The sequence below is a fragment of the Bemisia tabaci genome, chromosome 1 (assembly GCF_918797505.1).
Source record: "Bemisia tabaci chromosome 1, PGI_BMITA_v3".
Lineage (NCBI taxonomy): Eukaryota > Metazoa > Arthropoda > Insecta > Hemiptera > Aleyrodidae > Bemisia > Bemisia tabaci.
The window spans coordinates 51,192,512-51,215,255 of NC_092793.1; the positions used below are offsets into that span (position 1 = coordinate 51,192,512).

The 22,744-nt window shown below is 35.9% G+C and overlaps 3 protein-coding genes across 3 annotated transcripts; 2 read left to right on the forward strand and 1 right to left on the reverse strand.

Annotated features, from left to right (window-relative positions):
- The first annotated feature begins 49 nt into the window (after positions 1 to 49).
- Positions 50 to 1,970, forward strand: LOC109035600 (protein YIPF3). Its single transcript, XM_019049300.2, has one exon. It carries the CDS (start codon positions 400 to 402, stop codon positions 1,072 to 1,074), a length of 675 nt encoding a protein of 224 aa, XP_018904845.2. The 5' UTR covers positions 50 to 399; the 3' UTR covers positions 1,075 to 1,970.
- A 2,400-nt stretch (positions 1,971 to 4,370) lies between these two features.
- LOC109035568 (ATP synthase subunit d, mitochondrial) lies at positions 4,371 to 8,743 on the forward strand. The gene is made up of 3 exons (XM_019049243.2): positions 4,371 to 4,593; positions 6,166 to 6,328; positions 8,233 to 8,743. Exons 1-3 carry the CDS (start codon positions 4,469 to 4,471, stop codon positions 8,488 to 8,490), a joined length of 546 nt encoding a protein of 181 aa, XP_018904788.2. The 5' UTR covers positions 4,371 to 4,468; the 3' UTR covers positions 8,491 to 8,743.
- Positions 8,744 to 9,686: 943 nt separating this feature from the next.
- Positions 9,687 to 22,649, reverse strand: rngo (DNA damage inducible 1 homolog rngo). Its single transcript, XM_019049242.2, has 7 exons — positions 22,226 to 22,649; positions 20,617 to 20,823; positions 18,926 to 19,180; positions 18,120 to 18,352; positions 16,745 to 16,931; positions 14,302 to 14,450; positions 9,687 to 12,705 (listed from the first exon to the last, which is right to left on the reverse strand). Exons 1-7 carry the CDS (start codon positions 22,482 to 22,484, stop codon positions 12,625 to 12,627), a joined length of 1,371 nt encoding a protein of 456 aa, XP_018904787.1. The 5' UTR covers positions 22,485 to 22,649; the 3' UTR covers positions 9,687 to 12,624.
- Positions 22,650 to 22,744: the final 95 nt, after the last annotated feature.

Genomic DNA, 22,744 nt, shown 5'->3' on the forward strand with positions numbered 1-22,744 from the left:
TAGAAAAACTGAAAAACATTCGTGACGAACTGGAGAAAAAAGCGAAAAAGTGAGTTGGTAGATAAATTCTCTAATTCCCTTCTCACCTTCCTAGATTCCATGTATTTAGTCACGAATGGTCTTCTTTTTCAGTTTTGAAATTATCGGCATCAAACTGCAGTCAAAATCATTATTCATAAAACTTTCGTAGGCATTAATTCTGTCCTGTGACTCAAATACAACTAAAGAATAACTTAGTTGTGGCAAATGTTTTGTCCATACTAGGTGAGAATTAATTTCTATCCAATTACCTATCACTTCGAATCTTGCAATTGTATTTAAATTTTTATTTCCCTAAAAATTGGGACCCCCCTTAACAAAAGGACTTGGAAATTTTCAACTTATCATCCAAAAGCTGTCATGACAAGAAAGAAGCACTCTGTCATATTCATTGGGAATACCCCTGAATATGACAATCCAAATATTGGGTGGCAAAAAACTAAATTCTTGAAAAAGTATTTTTCAGTGTCTCCAAGAGAGTTACCAAGAAGGGTCTTTAATTCCTTTGTTCCACCGTTTATTTCAAGTGGCAAGACTTACCGAGTTCATGTAGACTTTGTTGGACCCTGTTTGGCACTCTTAATTCTCAATGGTCTTCTCAGCCTAGGGCACTCGTATAAGTCTCCTAGTGCCTCAGTAGACACCGCACCATTTAAGGTGTTACTGCTATACTCTATTTTTACCCCAGTTATCAGCTACTTTCTCGCTCACTTATGTGAGTCAGCCATTAAATTTAGTGAATTGGTTGCTTTGTTTGGTTACGGTCTCTATGGCCATATTTTCACCCTGATCTTGCCCTTACTTCTAAGCGATGAGTCAAGTAATGTGATTTTTGCCATGTGTCTTGTAGCTTTCTCTGGTATGAGCACTTTGAGAATTGCATTAGTCTTCCTCACCTCAATTCCCAAGCCAATTTTTCGACTGTTATTGTGCAGCGTTGTAGCGATTAATCAAATTTTGAGTGTGCTTTTCCTTCATTTTCTGTACATGCATCGAACCTTCGTTTATGCTGCTAGTGCATTGGATTACGAATAGTCAATTTTTGTCTTTAGTCCACATAGTGAATACTTAAGTTTTCACCAGAGCACTTTCGTTTTAAACCAACATAACAGCTCATTTTGGCCGAAGAGATTTGAACCGGTGTAACTCCATCACGGAGTTTCTAAATGTCCATACATTTTATAAATTTACAAAGAAATCCTTGCCTAGTTCTTTCTGGAGCTTTCAAGTGTGGAAGAATTGTTAGACATTTCTTCAGAGAAGTGTGCACTAGTGCCTCATCAAGAATACGAATTGCCACTAAGCATGAGAACATTTTACAATGGAATATTAGCACTATCAGTCCTAGCCAAGACCAACCCACACAAGTCACTCATTCGTGTGGACGAGTTTTTAGACCCTGATGGGCATTGGCGGCGGAAAGTCTAAGTGCAATGCATTTCTTATGAAAGAAGCTAATTCCACATCACACTAGCCGCTGTCAAGTGATAGTCCGGTGGATGAGTGGATCCCAAAAATATGCGCAATGGCTCAATTGTGTGGATTGGTCTTGGTTCTGCAGTTGAGATGTAAAATATCTCATTGATGAGAGCACAGGCCAAGCTTTCGATTGCTTTTTTCAAAATTTGTGTTTAATGCATAAAATCTAACGGAGAGTTCTGCTTTTGTTGTTCACCCTGTTAACATCCAAGTTCTCAGTTTAAAGATTGTTTCACCCAAAAAAAGTTTGATTTCTTACTTCACCCTTAGAAGTTTTATGACATAATGTAGCCCCTGTATTTTCAGTTGATGATTTTGTATCAGTCTTTGAATTCTTAGTTTAAAAAAATCACAATAAGTTTCATACATTTTTCAAATCAAATGATTGTTTTTCAGTGTTATTTGTAGTAGATATCCATGATTTTTAAGAAATAGAGTACTTACCTCAGAAATACTTCTTGGAAATTTAATCCTATTAATTTCAACCAATCCCTACCAACAATATCAACTTTCCGACTGAAAAAAAACACTAAGAAGTGACCCAAATTGTTTGTAACAAGGTGGAGAAATGGTGCTGGGTCCTCACCGACTGAATGTGACACCAAATTATTTACCCTTACAGTTCACTTATTGAGGATTAAATAATTTGATTAACTGAATCTTTCTTTTAAAAAAAAAAAATTTTGGGTATGATCCCTTGGTTGCAATACTACCTCAGTTTGAAACTAAATATTTTTATTGGCAATACAATGGAAAGTCACGGGAAACCAACTTGTGCAACATTAGCACAAAGACAAGAGCGGCTAGGACAATATGGTCAAGAGAAAAAGGTGAAAACCAGCAACCACTTTTCAAATAGGTAGCCCTGAATAAAATTATTATCATTTTTTAAGCATGGTTCATTCTCATTTTCTCAGTCTTTGCACGGAATTTTAAGTACCAGACATCTAGTGACACATTTGTATTATTACTCATTTTTTATTCTGATGTTGGGGAGTTGGTTAAAGGAAGACTAGGTAGCATCAATAAATTTTCATGTGCCGTGTTCCAGCTTTCAGGACCATTTTACCTACAAAATTGTTTCACATGAACTTTTCAGTTAGGTTGAAATGTGACTCTGAGTTAAAATTCAACTTAGCTCCTTTACATTCGTATCAATGGCTAAAGTTGAAAAGTGCGTCTATCCATTTCAGTATTCTCTCCAAAATCTCAAATTACTTAATCATGTTTTACTTTCTAAAGGAAACTTATCAAATATTTCCTTGAAATTCTCTGAGATTTTTTAATGCATCTAAAAAAAATGAAATTCATAATGAATTTTAAGAATAACTGAAGTATCAACTCTAAGAAAAAAATGAAATATCAGCAAAAACTTGCAACATTGCAATTAGAGTCATACATTTTCTAACTTTAACCATTAATATTCAGACAGAAGTAGGTGCAACCTCTTTTTTTTTTTCCATTTCTTTTCTTAGATGGAAATTTAACAGGAATGAAATTTAGCCACTTTAGGTTTGAAGTTACATCCTATCACTAAGTATGTTGATGACAAAGTTATTTAACTACCATACTCATTTACTCAACAAATTTTTCGCCTTAAAATCTTTGACCAAAAAAAAGTTACGGTATGTAGGTAGTTGCATCAAAAACTCTTCCCAACTCATTTCTTTCCATAACACACGAGGGTTTCTGTTCAACACGGTCCACCTCAATTATAGTAGGCGTCCACAGTACATACATTTTACGTAAAGTTATATACTTATCCTTTTATAACCAAATGGACAAAATGGATTTCGATCTTATTTATTAAGATAACTATTGGGACCAGGGCCGGATTTACCTAGACTTGCCGCTCATGGGCCGCCTGTATTTTGCCGCCTCCTTCTCATTCGTATTGAAACATCAATAAAAACCATCAAGTGAACGTGCGGGGGGGGGAGGGGTGCATAAGACGCGTTTACTCGTGTTGAACACATGTTTTGGGAATGCCCTGTCAACACCACTGGCTAAAATTAAGTTTCGTAAACCCATCTCTGTGTGGACAAGGCCTTTCATTCATAAGAAATTAACAAAAAAATTGTGAAAGAACAAACATGAATGTGGTTTCATGATTTTAACTTCCGCCGCCGCGCCGCGTCGCGCAGACCGCACCGTGTTTGGCGTAATGCGTGAAGTATTCTTGCAGTCTTGTAGGCGCTAATAAGTCTTACATGCCGATCGCCGCGCCGAGGGCTTCTCCTTTTCATCTCAAGTCCTCGTCATCATTGCTCTCCGCGCGCGCCGTTCCAGGCCAAATTGCGTGTTTGGTTTCTCTCTTATCTCGACTACTTAAAGGTGCTGTCTCTTGTATGTATCACTAAAAGACGACAAAATAAAAAATTACTGTACTCTTAGGAAATGAGAGATTTTGTTGCCTTTTCTTTTTTGTAATTTTTTTTTCTAAATCTGATATTTTCTTATACCTACATTTAAAAAAATTGCAAAATTTGCCGCCCATGTGGCCACCCCCTTAATCCGGCCCTGATTGGGACGAGGGACGGTTTCAGCCGGAAGAAGTGGAAGCTTTTCTACAGCAGACATTGCCTAACTTTCACTCATGCTTTATTTTTTAACAGAGAAGTAAGTGTGCCAAGATGGAACTTGAAATGTTCTATAAAATCTCTCTGAACCACTCGAAAGGAAACAAAATCAACCCAATAAATTTTTCTTTAGAAAAAAGTTCTCAAAAGCCAGATTTAAATTTGGAGCCGCCGAGCCGCTGCAGCTGGCTCCTCGTCCCCCCTGTAGAAACCACTCGGGATGTTTGGCAACACTGTAGAACTGTTTGCCTACTCCTCCTACTCCATTGCCCTTCCACCCTTCCCCTTCTCCCATCTTAGTTCTCTTGTCAAGACGAACTAAGGTCGTGAAATTCGATTTTCTAGTTTTCCGGGAGTGCTTTTAATTTACTATGGCGACTAAGAGGTTTTTGAAATCCTCTGTGAACTGGGCAGCACTCGCCGAAAGAATGGCCGACTCCCCCCAGAAGCCCGAATTTCTTGCTTTTAAAGCAAAATGTGATTCATACTTCCAGAAGTAAGTTCTCATTTGCTTACACTTGCCTATTTCTAAGTTGGCCTCGTTTTCGTAGGTAAACTGAGAAGGACCGCTGTATAATCTACTGTTCTGAAGTCAGATAGATTTCCTAAGCTTCTAAATGCCTCGTTTGTGCTACCACGGTAATTATTGCTGTCACGCAGGTTTGCCTTGAACATGTCCTCTCGCGTTTGTCTACAGTTCTTAGGGAAACCAGACTATAGTTTCCGTCAGACAAGGAAAGTGAAGTCTACCATAGCTGATAAACATCAGTTATTGGATAAAAATTGCTCTAATGTATTTTATGCATTAGTGAGGTTAGGTCTTTAATTGAGAACCTAAGTTGGCTTATCAGACTTTCCATTGCCTGTGAAGAATTAGAGGTTGTTTCTATATTCAGTTTTCACAGCATTATTTAAGTGATTCGTCAAGGTTTTTGACGTGGTCGAAGAGGCATGTGATCTATCGCATCAGTTAGGTATGTTTAAAACCTCAGCAGGTTGTGAATTTTAAGCCAAAACAAGGACGGTAGCCCCTGCGCATGAGCTTAGAGAACCATTCTAAACCAAAAATTTGACAGAATTCAGAGATTTAGTACCCTGTTGAGTCACTGTTGACCTCCTTAAGTGGATAAGTACTTCCATAGAGAAAAGAAAGGAGGTGTTTGCATTTCGAGCATCTAGGATTTTTTGATGATGTAAGTAGGTTGGTATGGACGGTTTTTATCATCGATTTTCTTTGAAATGGTTTAGCTTAGAGAAAAAAATCATTTTTCTTAAAGTGTTTGAAATTAGATCATGAGTTGATTTCAGCTCTAAAATTTGATCGAATTCCAGATTTTGCTGGAATATCGACGCCATGTCGTTCTGACCTACGTCACGGGGTATACAATCCTCCAGATGCAAACACCTCTTTTGCTTCCTCTATAAGGCACTTCTACCGGAGATTGCAGAGAAAGTACGTTTCTTAAACAGTTCATATTTTCGTATTGTCCTGAGAGCAACGAATTCAGTTGCAAAGTGTCTTCCTTGCATGCAGCAAAGCTATTTTAATTGCTTTAGTGAAAAAATGCATATCTCCACTAAATGTGTCAAAAACGGATTTGGTTTTCTATTAGTCCAAAATAAGCGGATCAAAGTATCTTCTTGCAACTTTCTGTGAGTATGTTTGAATGAGAGTAGAAATTTCAAGGAAAACTTTGTTGGTTTTCTTTAAAAAAATTGAATGTGAGTAAGCATTTGTGAAGCTGTTATCAGATATATCGACGTTGAAAGTCGGCAATCACATAACTCGTTTGCGGTGTCTGAAAATTTCCGCCTCTATCTATTTTTTTTTAAGGAGAACAAATTGACGTCATTCCATGACATTTTTGCAGAATTTTCTTCGCACAGAGAAGAAAAATCATGGCGGTTTTAAAGAATTGCCGTTGAGTAGTTTTCCGTTTTCGCAAACCGAGTTATGTGATTGCCGACTTACACCATCGATATGCATTTTTTAACTTCAGCCATGGACATGTAGTTCAAAGAATATATTTCCTTTTGGCTACCTTTCTAAGCATCATTAATTTTTCAGAGTTGCAGCGCTCCCAGATGAACCCCCAAAAATTGACTGGAAACAATACAAATCAGTATCACCGGAAATACTTGATTCCTTCCAAAAGCAATATGAATCTTTCAAAGTTCCCTACCCAGAAGACAAGTACAGCCATATCTATGATAGTGCGGCAGAAGAATCGGTATGTAAAACTGTCTTCCAAATGCGTAGATGTGACTCGCATAGTTCACATACAGGGGGAGTAATCTTACACCTAAATATAAATATAGAGGTATTGTAAGGAGGAGGTGAAAATAGAGATTGGTGGGCTTTTTATATCAAAGTGAAAGTGGGAGGGAAAAAACTAAATATTGGGGATGTGTACAGATCACCATCTAGTAGCGAAAAGAAGTTTATCAAATGGTTTTAATTATGGATAGGAAAGGAAATAGAAGCAAGGGGGAAGGAGATAACAATGGGGGACTTCAATATAAGAGGGGATAAGCAGGAGGATTGGGACACAAAACTGCTAAAAGAGGTGGAAATAAATTTGGGTTTGATTTAGATATCGAACGACTTTATTAGAATTACTGAAAAAAGTAAATCAATTATTGATTTAGCTTCTAAATGTGGTAATGAAATGTTAATGGAGAAATTTTGGGTTGAGCACACACCAAAGATAATGGACCACAGTTGGATAGATTTTACATTTCAAATGGAAGTGAAAAAGGTGCGTAGAATATGAAGTAACCTTAAAATAAGAAGAAAAGACGACAAAAAAGTGGAAAAAATAAAGGGACAAAAATAGAAAAAGAAACAGCGACGAAACTTTATCAAAAATTTGAGAAGAAGCTGAAGGAAGCAGGGTTAAGGAAAAATAAAACTATTGTGAAAGGAGAGTAAAAATATGGAATGTAGAATTTGGGATACTGAGGAAGAAAGGGACAAAGGTATATGGAATCCAAAGAACTAAAATCAGCCAAACCCCACCCAGTTGGTTGTGTGAGCCCCTAGACTGACAATACAATCTAGATCGCGCTCTACGATCTTTTAATGAGACAATAGGCAACCCGGATTACCTGCAGTGCCGGCCACACATGCCATTGTCGTTGCTGTTGCTGACGCGAACCAAGTGAGCAGCACTACACTAACAGTGGTCGGCACTACATGTATATCAGGCTGTTTCAACTAAGCTGAAGGGACGTCTTTACCTTGCTCTACCCGCCTAGCCATCTTACCCTGAAGTTAAGCCTAACGCGTAGTTTAGATTGCAATATAAGCCTGGGTCATTCCATGAGAAATCATCCAGTGCAGTCGCTTGACCGGCTCGAAAATCATTTATATTTTTTCCTCACATTCTGGCATACTGACTAAGCACAAAAATGGCTGTTTTAAATTTTTCAAAATTTTTCCACACTGGTTTACAAGAAAAACAGCGTTTACGGAACTTGGAATCACTCCAGAAGGGAATGTTGGATTTTGGTCCGGTAAAAACAGACTAAAAGGTATTGATACAAGCTATTCACCTAGTGGAACACAAATTTTCTATTAGCGATTCGATATTTGATCCTCGGGTCTTGAAATTGCTGCCGTTATAGGTGAAAATCACTGATTTCTGGCTCACATATCTCATAACTGAAACATGCTGAGGATCTGAAATTTTATGTGGAAGTAGTCTCATAATAGGTAAGTCAAAAGCCAGAAAATTGGTCATTCATGGTGCATTTCTCTGCCCACGGTAGAACGTCAAAGTTGATACACCCTTCAGTTCAGGCAATGTTCTAGGCGTAATATCTCAACCTGTAGTGCACAAAAATTCCTGAAAAAAGCGCCAAAGCTAGTCCTAATAGTAAGTATAATATGGTGTAAGTTTCATCAATTATACTTCATTCCTCTGCTTGTAGTAAATTTTTGGATTTTGGCTTTTCAACAGTAATATATATAGATATATATCTATTAGCTGTGCACGATTCTGCAGTTAATGGTTGGTGTTTGACTCATCAAGCAATAAAGGCAAACTGTTTTGTTATTATTCCTAGAATTCCAAGGTTTTGCTCTATTAAAATATAACATAATTATCTCTCGAATCATTCATTTTGCTTGCAGAAAGTTACTGTGGAAAAATTTCAAGCTTTCTGTCGCCTAGGTATTAGTCGAGCAAATGAGCACTTGGCCATCTGGAAAGCGATGCCACCAATAGAATCCATGTCCCTCGGAGAATTTGGTGAATGGCTCCCCACCTTTTTGCCTGATTTTGTCGAGAGACCAACATTCTGGCCCCACACACCAGAATTCCAGCTCACTGAGCAAGATGAAGAAGAATGGCGACAAAAATTAGCAGGAATAGAGAAGGGTGAACATTAATTTTTAATTTTGTTAGGTAGTGCTTTTCCTTCCTTTTTTTTCTAATTATTGCTTTTGTTGTTATCAATTGTTGAAAATTTCTTAGTCAGCGTTAATTGCTTTAAGGTTATCAGGTAAGATCCTGTTTCTTGTCTGAAGTAAGCTATAAACACTGGCAATAATATGTTCAAATATCTTTGCTATGTCCAAGAAAAAAATTCAAGGCATTGTATATTGTAATTAGATAAAAAATAAAAAGAATTCCGTAAAGTAATTTTTAAATTATTTCTTGAACTTCCATAGAACTAAGTCCTTTCTCACTTTCAAAGCTCCTCCACACATAAATTCACATCTAATACCCTCAGCTTGAGGAACAGCCTTACCCAGGGTGTCTACTAGTCGTTATATCCGGAAAAAATGCTATTTTTTTAAGAGTGGTCTCGAAGCACTGGAATGATTTGTTTCATACCATGCGTATTTTTTCAGACATCATGGCAAGTATGCAATCCCTTGCTCATTGATTCTCAGAGTAGTATTAACCTGCATGATTGCGATTGCGCAGCCAGTTAATTTTCCGTCACCAATTGAATTTTGGGGCCACATTATTTTTGTCGCGACATGAGCGTGAATTTCAAATTGCATCAAACAGAGGTACGGTAAAAGTACTAAATTTTTCTGTTAAGGAAGTACTTAATTTCTTGGGAACATACCGGAAAAGTACTGATTTTTGGGCAGTTTTAGTTGACACCCTGAGGAATGAATTAACTTGAACAGTTTTATCTAGTGTTTTCAAATCACAAGAGAATCAAGGTTTTGAAAATCCTAAATTTTTTTCACCATCTTCATTGGAAAGAAAAATTTTCTAGATCAATAAATTATATTTTTAATAACACATTGTTTTAAGAAAGAGCCCTGATTTTGATCTGCACTAAAAATTTATTTTTTATTTTATAATAAATTAAGTCTCCAGAGAGTGGAGTTGACTTGGAACATTTTTTTAAGAATTTTAAATTTTTTTATTTTGAAAAAAAGTATACTTGGAAGAGAATTCACCTAAAAAACTCAATTCCTATCTTTCCATTATTTGTTTTAAATTTTTTCTAAACCTTAAGATTTGATGGAGTTTTTTCAATTTGCGTTTCTCAAAGTAACAAGTTCATTTACATTCTTCATTCACCGAAGGCTTCAATTGGAATTAAATTAAAATGACCAACTGATAAATTTGCACACCTTTTTTATTAATTGATGGCTGTTCATTAAAAACACGCGCAATTTATGCCATATAAAAGAAAAGAGGGAGGGGGAGGGACAAAACACTGTAAATACATAATCAAAAAATTACAGGATAAAATGAATTTTAAACCATGAAAAAAAAGAGAAGAAAAGAAGCATATTTATTTAACGCTTATTTTGACTCCCAAAAAGTTATGCTATTTAGAGCTGATACTGGAACCAGTTAAGTCTAGGAAAAATAAATTGTTATTGGGGAAAAAAGAAAGAAAGAAAAAAACAATTGCCTTCTATCCACAATTCACTGCAGTGCAGTTCAATGACGAAAATTATTTACAAGTGTGCTGTACTTCACAAATGGTCTGATTGTTCATTAAATCTAAGAAATTGGTAATTGTTTGAAATCAGTTGTTTTAACAAGTATAATCTTTGTCAACAACAAAAATGAAACTTTGGTAGGTTTGGGTAAATTATTACAGTAACATAGAATTTTGCAATTTTCAACAAGGTTATTTAAAGGAAAATTTTTCCCCCACTACAATGAATAATAGCCATTCCAGCAATAAATTCGTCTCCTTTCTCTTAGTTAAGGATGAATAAATGCTGTAAAAAAGGTTAAATCAATCATATTCTCGGCTCTTCAATGGGCTGAAAAAGTTGAAAATTGGCCAATCAGTTAGCTGAGAAAGTCCGTTTTGATGGACCAACCTCCTCTCAGAACGGATCCAAGATTGTAATTTCGACCTTTACTTCCCGCAGAATATCGGAACCAAAAAAAAAAATCAATTGTCTTCAAAATAAAAAATTGTCAAGAGCCTGTCTCACATTTCAAATTAGTCTCTTCATTTGTCCACGCACTTTTGCTTTCTGAAGTCTTCAAAACCAGGAAAAAAGGCTTTCTTCATCTCATCGTGGGTGACAAACTTACTACCTTTATTATCAGATTTCATTTCCTGAAGAAGTTGAAAATCAAAAAGGAGCTGAATTTAAAACGAGAAAGCATGAGAAAAAGTGCCCCTGCATAAAATTATCCAAAAAATTCTGAATGGTTGCTACAGAATGTGGAGAGCCACTCAAAAAACACTGATGCAGAGATCCTCACTTCTGGACACACACGGAGATTCACTCGGTAAAATGGATTTTCTTAACATAATAATGAGCCAATTTTCAACTTCTTCAGCTCGTTGGGGGGCTGAAAGTAAGACAGACACATCATTTTTTATTATTGCATTCATTTTCATAAATAGTTGCAAAGAAATAAGACTGAGAAACTGACATTCAGAAAACAACCTTCGCAAATGCGCTGATGAAGGGCTCTTTATTCCATACCAGACATTGATAGAAAGCCTGTGCAAGACAAGCTAGAGTTTATACTTGATAAAAGCCACTGGTGTTGTAGATGTAACAAGGCAATACAATGATAAAGTTTTCTGAGAGGAGAGGTGAACGTGCCCCTCATAATTCATGCCAGCAACAATGAATAATGATAGCCGTGATGGCAATTTCTTTATTGAATTTGGTTCGATGAAATCTTCAAAAACATTTCTAGTCAGAATTTACAAAATTAAAATCTTACAATCTTAGTTATGACTTGTGAAAACAATTGTTTTCACAAAACAACAACCTGCTGGGAAATTATACCAAATGAACACTACCTGAACTCTAACTTGGTTAGGTATGTCGTAACAATATTTATTTTGTTGCGATAGAAAGGCATATGAAACTACAGCAAGAGAAAAATAAGAAAAACAAAAAAGTACCTTTAATTTTTACACAAAAACATAATTAAAATCTTGTGCTTGGCATACATGCCAAACATATTTTTTGATATGCTCTATGTAAAATTTGACTCACTGGACAGAATAGCTACCTAATGTTTTAAAGAATCCAGAAATTACTGTCACCTGAGTTTAGAAAAATTCAAGAGTCCTTCCAGCGAATTTAAATCTTAAGTGTATTTGAAAAAACGGATCTTTTCATGTGAAATGCATTTCTGAAAAGTATAAAAAATACTTAACATAAAAAATAAAATTAACAGTGGTTAATTTGGCAGGGCCTTCAGAGTAATTTCCTGAAATGGAGGAAAATAACATTCACAAATATGATCCTTTCAGCAAAACCATTTTTGTTAAAAGTAAAAAAATTCATCTTCAACTTAAATGAGAAACTGGAAATAAAAATTGGAACACTCTATCTATCTTTGTCACAGATTTTTACAACATGTGATAAGAACAAATGAAATCTTTCATCTCGACAATTAAATCAAAGTCTAATTTCCAATGTAAAAAAGAACTTTAAGAGACCTTCTAACCCTGAAGGGATGTTAAGAGTGTAACATTCATGCTCCATTCAAAACTGTGAGTTCAATTTTGAAATGGAAACAAATAATCCGTTTTGCTAACATGAGATTCTGACAAGATGTCTCATGAGAATTTCAATTTTCCCTACATAATGAGGCTATGAATCTGTAGTCAAGCTACAGAAATTATCTTAGAAAACACAGACTTCCTTAATTAGATTCAATTTTTTGAAGAAAAAAAGGAGAAAAAAGTGATACAGATTCAAAATTAAAACAAAATTGAATTATTGAGGCAATGTCTGCTTGAACTATCCATTTTAAGTTGGTAAAGTTAACAAAGCGCGGACAAAAATTAATGAAAACAAAAATGGAGAATTAAAAATTAGTAAGAACGCGGTTACCAGATGTTTGATGTAAATATTAAAGTGAAAAAGTTAATTGACAAATTAATGACCTACTGAAGAGAAATCAGAGCATGTATTCCAGAAAAAATGTCTAGTATATATTACTCATGTTATTTTTGTTCTTGCCAGTTTACTCCTTACATTTTAATCTGTAAGGTATGCACAACACTGATTTTAAGTAGATTGTGCAAATTTTTGAGGGACTAAAAGCCTGCGTATATGTCAGAATTTTAGAGATTTTGCAAATAATGCTGCAGTTGCTTGAGTTTTATTACCATTAAAGTTCCGAAGTTCAGATATCACCTGAAAATTTAAAAAAAAACAAATGATGAGATTATGGAAAATAATTTGAGTACTTAGTAGCCAATCTGAATATAGAAATGGGTAGAGTTGCAGCCCTACTATTGCATTTGTTGTTAATTGGCATTTAATCATCGCTTCATCTTTGGGACAGTTGGTCATAACAGGTGCAATAGCCCCTAGTGATATTTTGTCCAAATCTACCGTTGTTTTGGATATTGGCCCCGAAAGATTTTTTCCCAATCCATGATACATCTTTGATAATTTAAAACAAAAATTGAGTTCTCAATTTTTCCCTTAAATTTTAGTTGGTTGGCCTTCCTGCTAGACCCAAACTGAAACAGCTAATCCTACAAACACGTACAGCTCAGAAAGTAATAGGTCGATAGAGGAGCAGCAGGTTGAGCCTGCCTCTCGCTTCACATTTTATAATTCTCTGCTTTTGTTTGCAAGAAAAGTTATTCAGCAGTAGGGTGGTTACAGTCTTATAACAAGATTTCTTTTGCTTTGAACTTTGCTCTGAAGAAACTGCAGATCGAGAGGTGTCAACTGAGCAGCCTCTCAGCGGGTCACCAAAATCAAGACACCCAAGTATTTCATGGTAGTTTTTTTTCCTATTTGAGGAGTATATTACCTCACCTTCTTGTAGTGAACTCCTTCCGTCAAAATCAGTAAATTCAGAGAATATAATAATATGTGCAGAAAATGTTGCCATATCTCATTGTAAAATTGTAATAAAAGCTACCTCTGTAAAGCTTAAAAGCACTTGTTGACACCTTAAAAGTAAAGCTAAGTTAAGGAGCGCAAATTGAGTTGCAGCAGGCAGAGTTTTAAAAATCCCCCCCTCTTTCCCTTCACATTGTAAATATTTTCCTCTTTTTTTTTTAAAGTTAGAACTTACGGAGCCTGAATCCAGTAACACCATAGTGGTTCATCCGGCAACCAATGTAGTATTGATGGCGGATCTTTTTTCCGAGGTCTGTTGAGGCCTCAGAGGACTCTGTTCTGCTCTAGCAAATACAGAGAGATCAACCTCATTACTCAAGAGAGGTCAATTTTATGGATACATACATGGGTCTACACACAAATTTATTCCAGACGGAGGGAGTTTGAGCTGGCGTTACACAAGGGAGAGGCATTATGTGATACATACAGTATAAAATACCAATCAGGATACAAGAAAATTACATACACAGATACATGTAAAATAGGTATGATTACGTATATTAAATATTTGTAGAAACTTGGTATTTTTGACGTATCTTATTATGTTTTAGATACGCATTTGATTGGTATCAAGTTATTTGCAGCCAAATTTTTTTCTACCTTCCATCATCGATTAATCTGTAGAGTTGTACACATCCATGATCTCCAATCTTCATCATACTTTGAACATGCTTACGACCAAACTTAAAGGGTTTTAACAGTTTAAATTCAAGAATTCCAATCACGACTAAAAACTCAGGTATTTCAATGAGACATTTTCAGTCCTAATTAGTTTGGATGAGACTCATCTAGGATACGTCACTTTGCAGTGAAACTATTCCTTTCTTAAAATATTCTGCAAAAAATAGAAATGAAGAAAAAGATCAAAATTACCTGTTCTCTGGTGAACCCTAAACTGACTAGTTCCTTGATGTCGTTTTCAGTAAATTTATCACTAGGTAACACTGATTGTGCAGAACTCGCAGAACTGCTATTTCTTGAGCTATTACTACTTGAGGCTGCATTCCAGTTTGGTGCATTTGCTACAATTAATTAAAAAACAAGAAAAAGTGTTTCAAATTGTGTACAAACAATGTTCATGCATACTTTTTCAAACAAAACGCACTATCAAACAAATTGCAGTTACATTATTTTGAGTAAAATGTCAAGAACAAGCATTTTTGCCTCCTTCATATTTGTAAATCAAGGCTTAAGCGGTTATGACTGGAAGTTATTGGAGCTCACATGGAATTTCAAAGGCTAAAAATTAAATTTCATTAAAATAACTGAACATCCAACTGAAGTGAGCATTGAGGCACTGTGCCTTTTTTCTTACAATATTATAGGGAGAAATTTTAAGAAAGGGGATGCTTGGTTTTGGTTGTTTTTTGTACCGAATGTTTGCAAAAATTTCCTCTTTGCTTCGAGACTAATGACACAATTAGGAGTGTTTGTAGACTAAAGTCCCTTTTCCTTTGGACTATTACAAATAGTCATTTAGCCCACCCATCACAACTCTACCAATGTATTCAGCACTATTTCTGCAAAAAGCTGAATTGAAACTTTAAGTAAATTCTTATGCAGGTACAGACAATCTTCTCCATTACAGCTTCAATTTTGTGAGCACTTTTGAGCCTAGGAGTTGAGAAAACTAGAAGTGAGAGTCATCATGTTTCTCTCAAAATTTTACATGATCAAATTGAAAATCCTTGCTGCATGCAAAATCTCCTTCAAGAAAATATTTAATTACTTCGTGCAAATTTTCACAAGAAGGTGCTGCGAAAACACTGAAATAACTACGTAATTTCATGGGAAAAAAGGAGGATACTGAGAGAAACTTGCAGTTTAAATGAACTCATGAAACTGACGAAAATCTGCTCAACGATTTACAAAACAATTCTTTGGCGCGTTTACTGTTGAATATGTAAAATTACGGTTAATCTGTTGTTTTATCAATTTAGATTTCTTGTAGTTTATAAGAATAAAATTGATTTTGACAATATTTTGGCTAGTCCAGTCTCGTTTTCATGATTTGGAGACAATTACTTTACTATGAATTCCAAGATTTCGATGAATGAAATTTTCAGTGATGGATGAAATCTTGGACAAAATTTGATTCATGGAAAAGCAAACAAAAGATGATTTCAATTTCATGCTCTGGGCTCGTCATTCAAGATGAACTAAAAAAGGATATGGAAAGAAACCTTCAAAAATATAAATAAAAAATGAAATCATAAAATTAAAAATATAAAACGAGAATTGTACCAGGAGCAAGAGCTACTGCCCACCTAAAAATCAAGCACACACATATTTACTTTCTGAGCAAGGATTTTCCTTACAATAGAAATTATATTGGAGAATTTTGTCCTTAAGTTTTTCTTCGAGGTATGATTTTTTCAAACGCAACTGCATCCTTTCAAACTTTTTCCAACTACACAAAGATAACAACATAAAAATAGAAAAAGAATAATTAAACGGGTGATAAATAATGGGTCAATGACAAAATAAGAGGAGAAAGAGGAATGAAAAGAGCAATGATAGGTGACAGAGACTCATTTTATTTTAAGGCACTCAACTGACAGGTGGGCTAGGACATTCACAAGGTTTCAATGCTTATTGCAATGAAGATTTAGAAAAATCCTCACATGACTAAATGTTCTTATTGGGGGAAAAATGTTTTGTACACCTCATAAAATGTCAAATGCAGAACTCTACCAATATTGGTCTGGCTGGGAGGCTAAGATGAAGTTTGCAATTATGAGTTAAAAATTAGGATGGACTGGGTGGTTTTTAGAAAAAATTATTCATCTTGTTTCAATCTTGAAAATTTAGCACCAAGAAGGATTATTGTATCAGGCAAAAAAATTTTCATCCAATTAATAAGTTTTTATCAAGAACTTATGATCAATAAAATCCACTATTTGTGTATCATAATTCTTCCCATGAAATTTGGTAAGGGAAGAAAAAGATCAATGGCTAAACTTGGAAACAGCGAAACTCCAAAATGAGCAGTTTTGTATTAATGATTCTATCGAGCTTTTTCATTTGATGGATCAAGATGAAACTTTTGTCTCTGTTGAGAGGCTAAAGAAAGAAAGAAAAAAAAATAAAAGAATCAGATAGTACCTTTCTACAGCGGACAAAAGATATGAGAGTTAAACAGGCAAGGAAGAGAATAAAGTAGAGGTTGAAAGGCAACTGACAAGAAAACTGATCATGAAAAAAGAATAAAATTAGAAAAATTACTTGGAGGGATCAGGTTTTTTGTAAAGAAAAAAGGAATGGGGTGAGAGGTGCAGGAATTTAAGAACATGCAAATCAGTTCAAAGGAACCAACCTCTATCCTTTTTACTATCTTCGATTGCTTTTTCTAGGTCTCTTTCTTCAACTTTGCGTACAACATCTGGATCATCAATGTTTGTTGATAATCGAGCACAAGGCGGTAGTTCTGTTTCCGCTAAAAATGGAGTTTCAGTTCCTGTAGTGCCAATTCTCAGAACATTTTTTTCTAAGTCTATGCAGCACTGTAATCAACAAGATAAATTATAATTAATACTGACACATTCAGTAATCTATGAATTCCTAAAGTCTAATGCTTTGATGGATTAAAATTACAGCTATGAATGGTAACTTGAAGCAAGTCATCAGCGAAGAAAACCACAAAGAACAAAACAGAAAAATGCTTAATTGTCTGGTTTGGATGATAATCACTTTCCTTAGCAGTGTTCTAAAATTCAAAAACCACACTTGCATCATACTCAATACAAAAATAAAGAACATACATTCAAAGTATATAAAGTTTCAGAGGGACCTTTTGGGGGGGGGGGGGGCTATTTTCAGTGAGCTCTTCTAGAGACTATCTTCAGAGGCTTTATGAGGCATATAGACTTTGGGGGATCTAATCAGAGGGCCAGCCCTTCAAGAGTGGGGATATGCCCTATTGGCGGCATGAGGCCCTTCTGAAGGGGTACGCCCCGCTGGCTGAGAGGGAACTTTTTTTAGGCATATGCGCCCACAGGCTCAGAGCTACCCGTTGTTAGGGTAAACTCAGTTTAATTGTTCAAAAGTTGCAGAAAAAAAGAAGGAAAAAAATTCAGGATCCTCAAATAAAGGACACTGCACACAATACCAAGAAATTCAATGGCAGCTAAATTTCGATATTTATTTATATAATGCTCCTTACGACCTCCTGAGCACACTGAGCTTTAATTGAACTTGCTATTTGCCAATTTTGAGAAAAATGGGTCTGAAAAGTGCAATAGTTGGCACTTTGACAAATTTTACGATACATAGAAGTGGCATCATTGCTGGGTCAAAGATGCGGAGCCTTTGATTTTAAACTGATTGTGAGTTGACGCGCCGTCTCATCTTCAGGGCCAACGAAGACAAGGAAAAAGGAGCTCCTACTCAATCACCTACATTTCCCCACTTGATAAAAAGTGCAACTGCCAAAAAAACACATATTCAGACCAATTTTCTCAAAATCGGCAGATAGAAAGTTCGAATTTAAAAGCTCATTTTACTCGTGAGACTGTAAGGAACATCATTTCAAAATATCTCAAAATTTAGCAGTTGCCGAATTGCTTGGTCCTTTAACCATTAAATTATTTCAATGTGACTGTAAATAAGGTTATTAGAACTTTGCTTCACCATTCATTTTGAAAAGCTCAGTTCTATTTTTGAAGAGTCCTATTCAAAAAATGTTCACTTACCTGATGTCTTTTGAGCATGTCTAAACCAAGCAGCATGTCCATTGCTTGCTCCTCAAGGACAGAGAATGATGTTGTTAAAAAGTCATTTTCGATTGCTACTTGAACCATGTGTATTCTACCGATGATTCTTTGGACACCTACACCTCTGGCAATACCAGCCCACCGAGTGTCAACCAAACGCATGATATTGACCCGTTCCGCACAAGCAGCAGACATAATTGTTGTTTGGGCTCCTAATAAATATTCAAAAACAATGATTAAGTAAAAACTGAGGAATAACAAAGATGACAGTGAGAGAGCTCATCGAAAGAGGGGCGTGTGCGTACAAATTTTTATACAGGAATGCAAAAAATGTCCCATCTTGCAATCCTAGGATTGCGGCAAGTAAGAGGCAAAGCTTGGGTCATCGGGCAGTTTTTAAGCTTAATGACCTCCTTTCTTTCCTCCATTTTTTCGAAAAGAGGGACAATTATTGCACACTTGACCTGAAAATTAGATTACATACAAAAACCTTACCATACGATGCCCTCGAGCCCTCGAGGAATAACGCCATTAAAACATTCAGACATTGCCAAACATTAACATTTGTTTTCCTAAATGTTGAAAAACTTAAAATATTACTTGAGCATTTCAGAGAATTTAATTTGCAAAATCCAGAATAAATGAAAACCTCAAGGAATAATATTAATGATTTTCCTCTGAACTGAGTCTATGTAAGAGGAAATGTGGCAACATTTAACTATTGTGTGAGATTTTCTTTGGTACAGGAGTAATAAGCTAAATTCCAAAAAGGCTGAAAAGCTTACCAGAATCAATAAACGCTTTGACCGGAAACCCGTTAACTTTACAGTTAATGTAAAGCATAACAACGACACCGAATGTCTCTGGATTATACTCCATGGCTGCCTCCATATTTGCCTCGATATTTTTCTGTTTAATTTCATCAGCAATTAATCTTTGTGCCTCTGTATCAAATGGATGAGCGTTCATCATACGATTTCTTTGCTGCTGTCGGCGCTCTTTTTCTTCCAACTGTTCTCTAAGAACTTTTGCAAACTCATCTATTGAAAGAGCAAAAAGTTATATTACAAAAAGACAGTTTGTAGTAGTTAAGGAACACATGACCATGTAGAAAATCGCTAATGAAAGACACATTGTGAAAAAACTGTTGTCGACTTTCTCCGGCTCAATTTAAATTATTTCACCTACTAAAGTGAAAGATTACTTTAATGCTGATTCTTTAGAGGCCTTAGGGGTGCAGAAAGTTCTTAGTCTTCCCCAATTTGTAATTTTCTTTCCCCAAAATTTCATATTTTGCTGTAGTTGTGATTCTAAATGAAGCAACGCGCTTAGTAGTTTCTTTCTACACATGTAGTGGGCTTGAAAGGCATCCAACACAGAATTCAATTTGTTCCAGTCTTCTTTCTATTATTGATAGATATAGGTAGAAAACAAAGTCTTCCAAAAATTTTACAGTCTTCTCCAATTCTCAAGCAAGTAACGTTGCGATCATGTTTGTGTGGTCGAGAACATTTTGCAGCCCTAAGAAGCCCTTCTCAGAATCTTATATCCCTTTCATTTTTTAGTGTATTTTCCAGGAGTTTCCTTAAAGCTTTAAAAGTAAGACAGCAAAATCCTACATTGTAAGAACCTAATAATAACTTTCACTATTGTTTTCTTCTTAAAGTTCAAAGGATTAGAGCCCTCAACTGGATAATGTGCCATGTACTTTTTTTGCACTCTTCCTCCTCTCATATTTCTTCTTACTTTTCACCCCCCTTTTTTTCCAAATTTGGGGGCCCTTCAGTAGTAAGGCTTATTTATGGTTCTAAAACACTGTGACACTCGAGGCCAATTTGACCACAAGACCTAACTTTTTTCATGCAGAAAACAGGTTTATCAAAAGTCATGGGGAAGTACTTGATTGTGCAAGTCTGTTAAAGGCAAAAGTTTTGGATAAATATTTTTTCAGTAATCTCTATTCTGATGCAATGCAGTAGGCTCTAATCTCTAATCTGATGCTTCACTTAGAATTTTTTGAGGATCACTAACAACCAATTTTGCAGTTAAAATATTGTGTATGAACTTTGCAGTTTCACTATTTTGTAGGTATATTAAGTTGCTGCAAAATCAAAAAACAGGGCGTGCATTTTCTGCTGGCTAAAGCAGTGCTCGTCATATACTAAAGTGTAATTAATTAATGAATAAATAAATAAATTACCCAATAATAGAATGACTTGGTGCTTTAGCAATGTAATAAAGACATTTTCGAAAATTTGAAAATCATGATCATGGTAAGAGACTGAAAATTTCATTCTCAATATGCTTAAAGAAGAAAATTTTGTAAGGATGGATCTCAAAATCCCTCCAAAATAGCCTCTAAAAGTATCCTTCTTAGAATCTGCATGCCCCCCCCCCCCCTATTTTTACTCTGGAGGCCATAATTTATACCTATTGGCAGTTCTGCTAATAAGTTTTTCATTCCATAAAAATATACCTAAATTTCCAGTAGCAAGAGCATCAGCAAGACGAGGATTGTTCTGCTTCAGAAGGGCTAACTGATCCGGGTTTGCCAGAAACAAATCGCGCACATGTGCTGGGTCGTCCATTGGCGCACGTGACATTATGTCTCCTGCTGTAGGTCGAGAGCTTGAAGCACCTGGTATTTGGATGCCACTAAAATCAAGCTGGTTTGATAATAAGCCTGAAAACAGAAAAAAGCTCACTTATTATAGGCTAAGGGAGTTTTTCCAACAAACTTTGGCATATGTGTTGCCATAATGTTTTGGCATAATCGGAATTGATTTGCTCCATAAATTCCGGAACTAGGTATAGACTTTCATACCTGAATTGAGATAGTAATATTAGGATTATAACTTGTGGATGGAAATTCAATAATGGGTCCCAGCCACAATGACCTCGCTGTTTACTTGACACTTTATTGCGCAGCCAAGAAAGATTTACAATCTTTGTACTGAAATGGAACAGCAATGGGTACCACAGGTAGTTTTCATAATGTCCAGATGAGAAATTCAGAGTACCCGAATGTGATGCGAGTCACATTTCCACCGATATCAAAGAGAAGAAAAGGAGAAAAACGTCAAAATTCACTAGCGAGAGATACTGTTTATTAGATTCAACTTTCATCCATTTATTTGCACTTTGATAATTCCAACATCTCCAGGTATATATCTAGTAACCTCCAGTTGAGTACCATAGCCGGTGCCCGAATGATCCCCCTCTACTTTCCTGCTCCCGCGTCATCTGCGCATCACAACGTAGCTATGTTGCCCATTGTAACACAAATCTGGAGGCTAGAAACATCAGCAAAATACCTGGGGAAAACATACTCCGTTGAAAGAGAATGATTCATGAAGTCAGTTTGTTTTTTGTATGAAAAATGAGTTCTCGCAATTCAGTTTGATTTTACAGATTGACTAGGCGATCACACAGTCAATTGTGTATTTACATTGGTCTAATGTTACAATTTAATGAATATATTTTGATGCAATTTTAGAAGAGCCCATGTTTGTGCCCTGTCATCGGTATGGTTGAAATGCAACACCGCTAAGACTCTTTCACTCTGGATCTCAGAAACCATCCAACTGATTTACCTTGAATTTTTTATGATTAAACTTCGCATTATGTAGGTACATGATGTAGATGTTACCACAGTCTTGGATTCCCTGATTTGCCTGACTATTGTTGCCAGGTTTTTCTTACTAGGTTAGGTTTGGGACGCTACACGACTAGTCGAGCTTAACTAACACTAGATTTCAGCATTATATTGTGGTGAGCTTCTTCGGGGAACCTTCCGTGCAAAAGGCAACATATGAAGCTCCAAATTCTCTCTTTAACATTAACATTGGAACTACCTTTATAATTCGTAAAAGATAAGTCCTTCAACGATCGAAATCCTGAACAATGGCCTACTAAAAACCTTGAGGTATAGGTTGGATATCATTAGTATCTTCACATTTCAGAGTTGAGGTTCCAATTATATACTTCTGTTGATTAACGGGAAGATGCTTCTGAAGGAAGCATTTCCATTTAAAAATCATAGGTGTCAAGCTAAGGGGTGCATGGTATTGGGTGATGAGGCTCACTCTGGTCTGGAGAATTGAATGCCATCTGAGAACTTGATGAGATGTGCTGGAGAATAACGACGTCTCCATCCGTGACTCCGTGGGCTTTCATAGATTTTCGGTTATCTCCCAAGGGTCTTCCATTGTGATTGATAACCACTTCATGAGCAGGGAATCCTGACTCAACCTCACAAAAAGCTTTGAAATTTTCTAGTTCCAGATCTTCACTAACATCTAAGACAAAAATGTCATCATTTAAAGTGGTTACTGTAATTTTCATCTTGAAACTTCGCGAGCTACAGTTGTAAAATTATCACTCAAGGGTTCAAGAATCTAAGAATTAAGGAACTAGAATACAGAAAAGGAAAAAGTAGAAATCAGAACATGACAACAAACTTATCACAGAAGTGCACAGACACAGAATCAAGCTTGTCACGGTTTTTGGAGCAAGTGAGCGAGGAGAATGCAAAGCAAGTTTTATGGTATCTGGTTGACGTCACCACTTAATGAAATGACGGTATTGGCCGATGATGATGAAAA

Coding starts and splice junctions, on each gene's coding strand:
- rngo (XM_019049242.2), bottom strand. CDS start 22,484: ATGAAAATTACAGTAACCACTTTAAATGATGACATTTTTGTCTTAGAT. Junction 19,181..20,616: donor TCTTGCTACTGGAAATTTAG/GTATATTTTTAT, acceptor CTCTTTCAATAG/ATGAGTTTGCAAAAGTTCTT. Junction 18,353..18,925: donor CAAAGCGTTTATTGATTCTG/GTAAGCTTTTCA, acceptor AATATTTATTAG/GAGCCCAAACAACAATTATG.
- LOC109035568 (XM_019049243.2), top strand. CDS start 4,469: ATGGCGACTAAGAGGTTTTTGAAATCCTCTGTGAACTGGGCAGCACTC. Junction 4,594..6,165: donor TGTGATTCATACTTCCAGAA/GTAAGTTCTCAT, acceptor TTAATTTTTCAG/AGTTGCAGCGCTCCCAGATG. Junction 6,329..8,232: donor ATAGTGCGGCAGAAGAATCG/GTATGTAAAACT, acceptor TTTTGCTTGCAG/AAAGTTACTGTGGAAAAATT.
- LOC109035600 (XM_019049300.2), top strand. CDS start 400: ATGACAAGAAAGAAGCACTCTGTCATATTCATTGGGAATACCCCTGAA.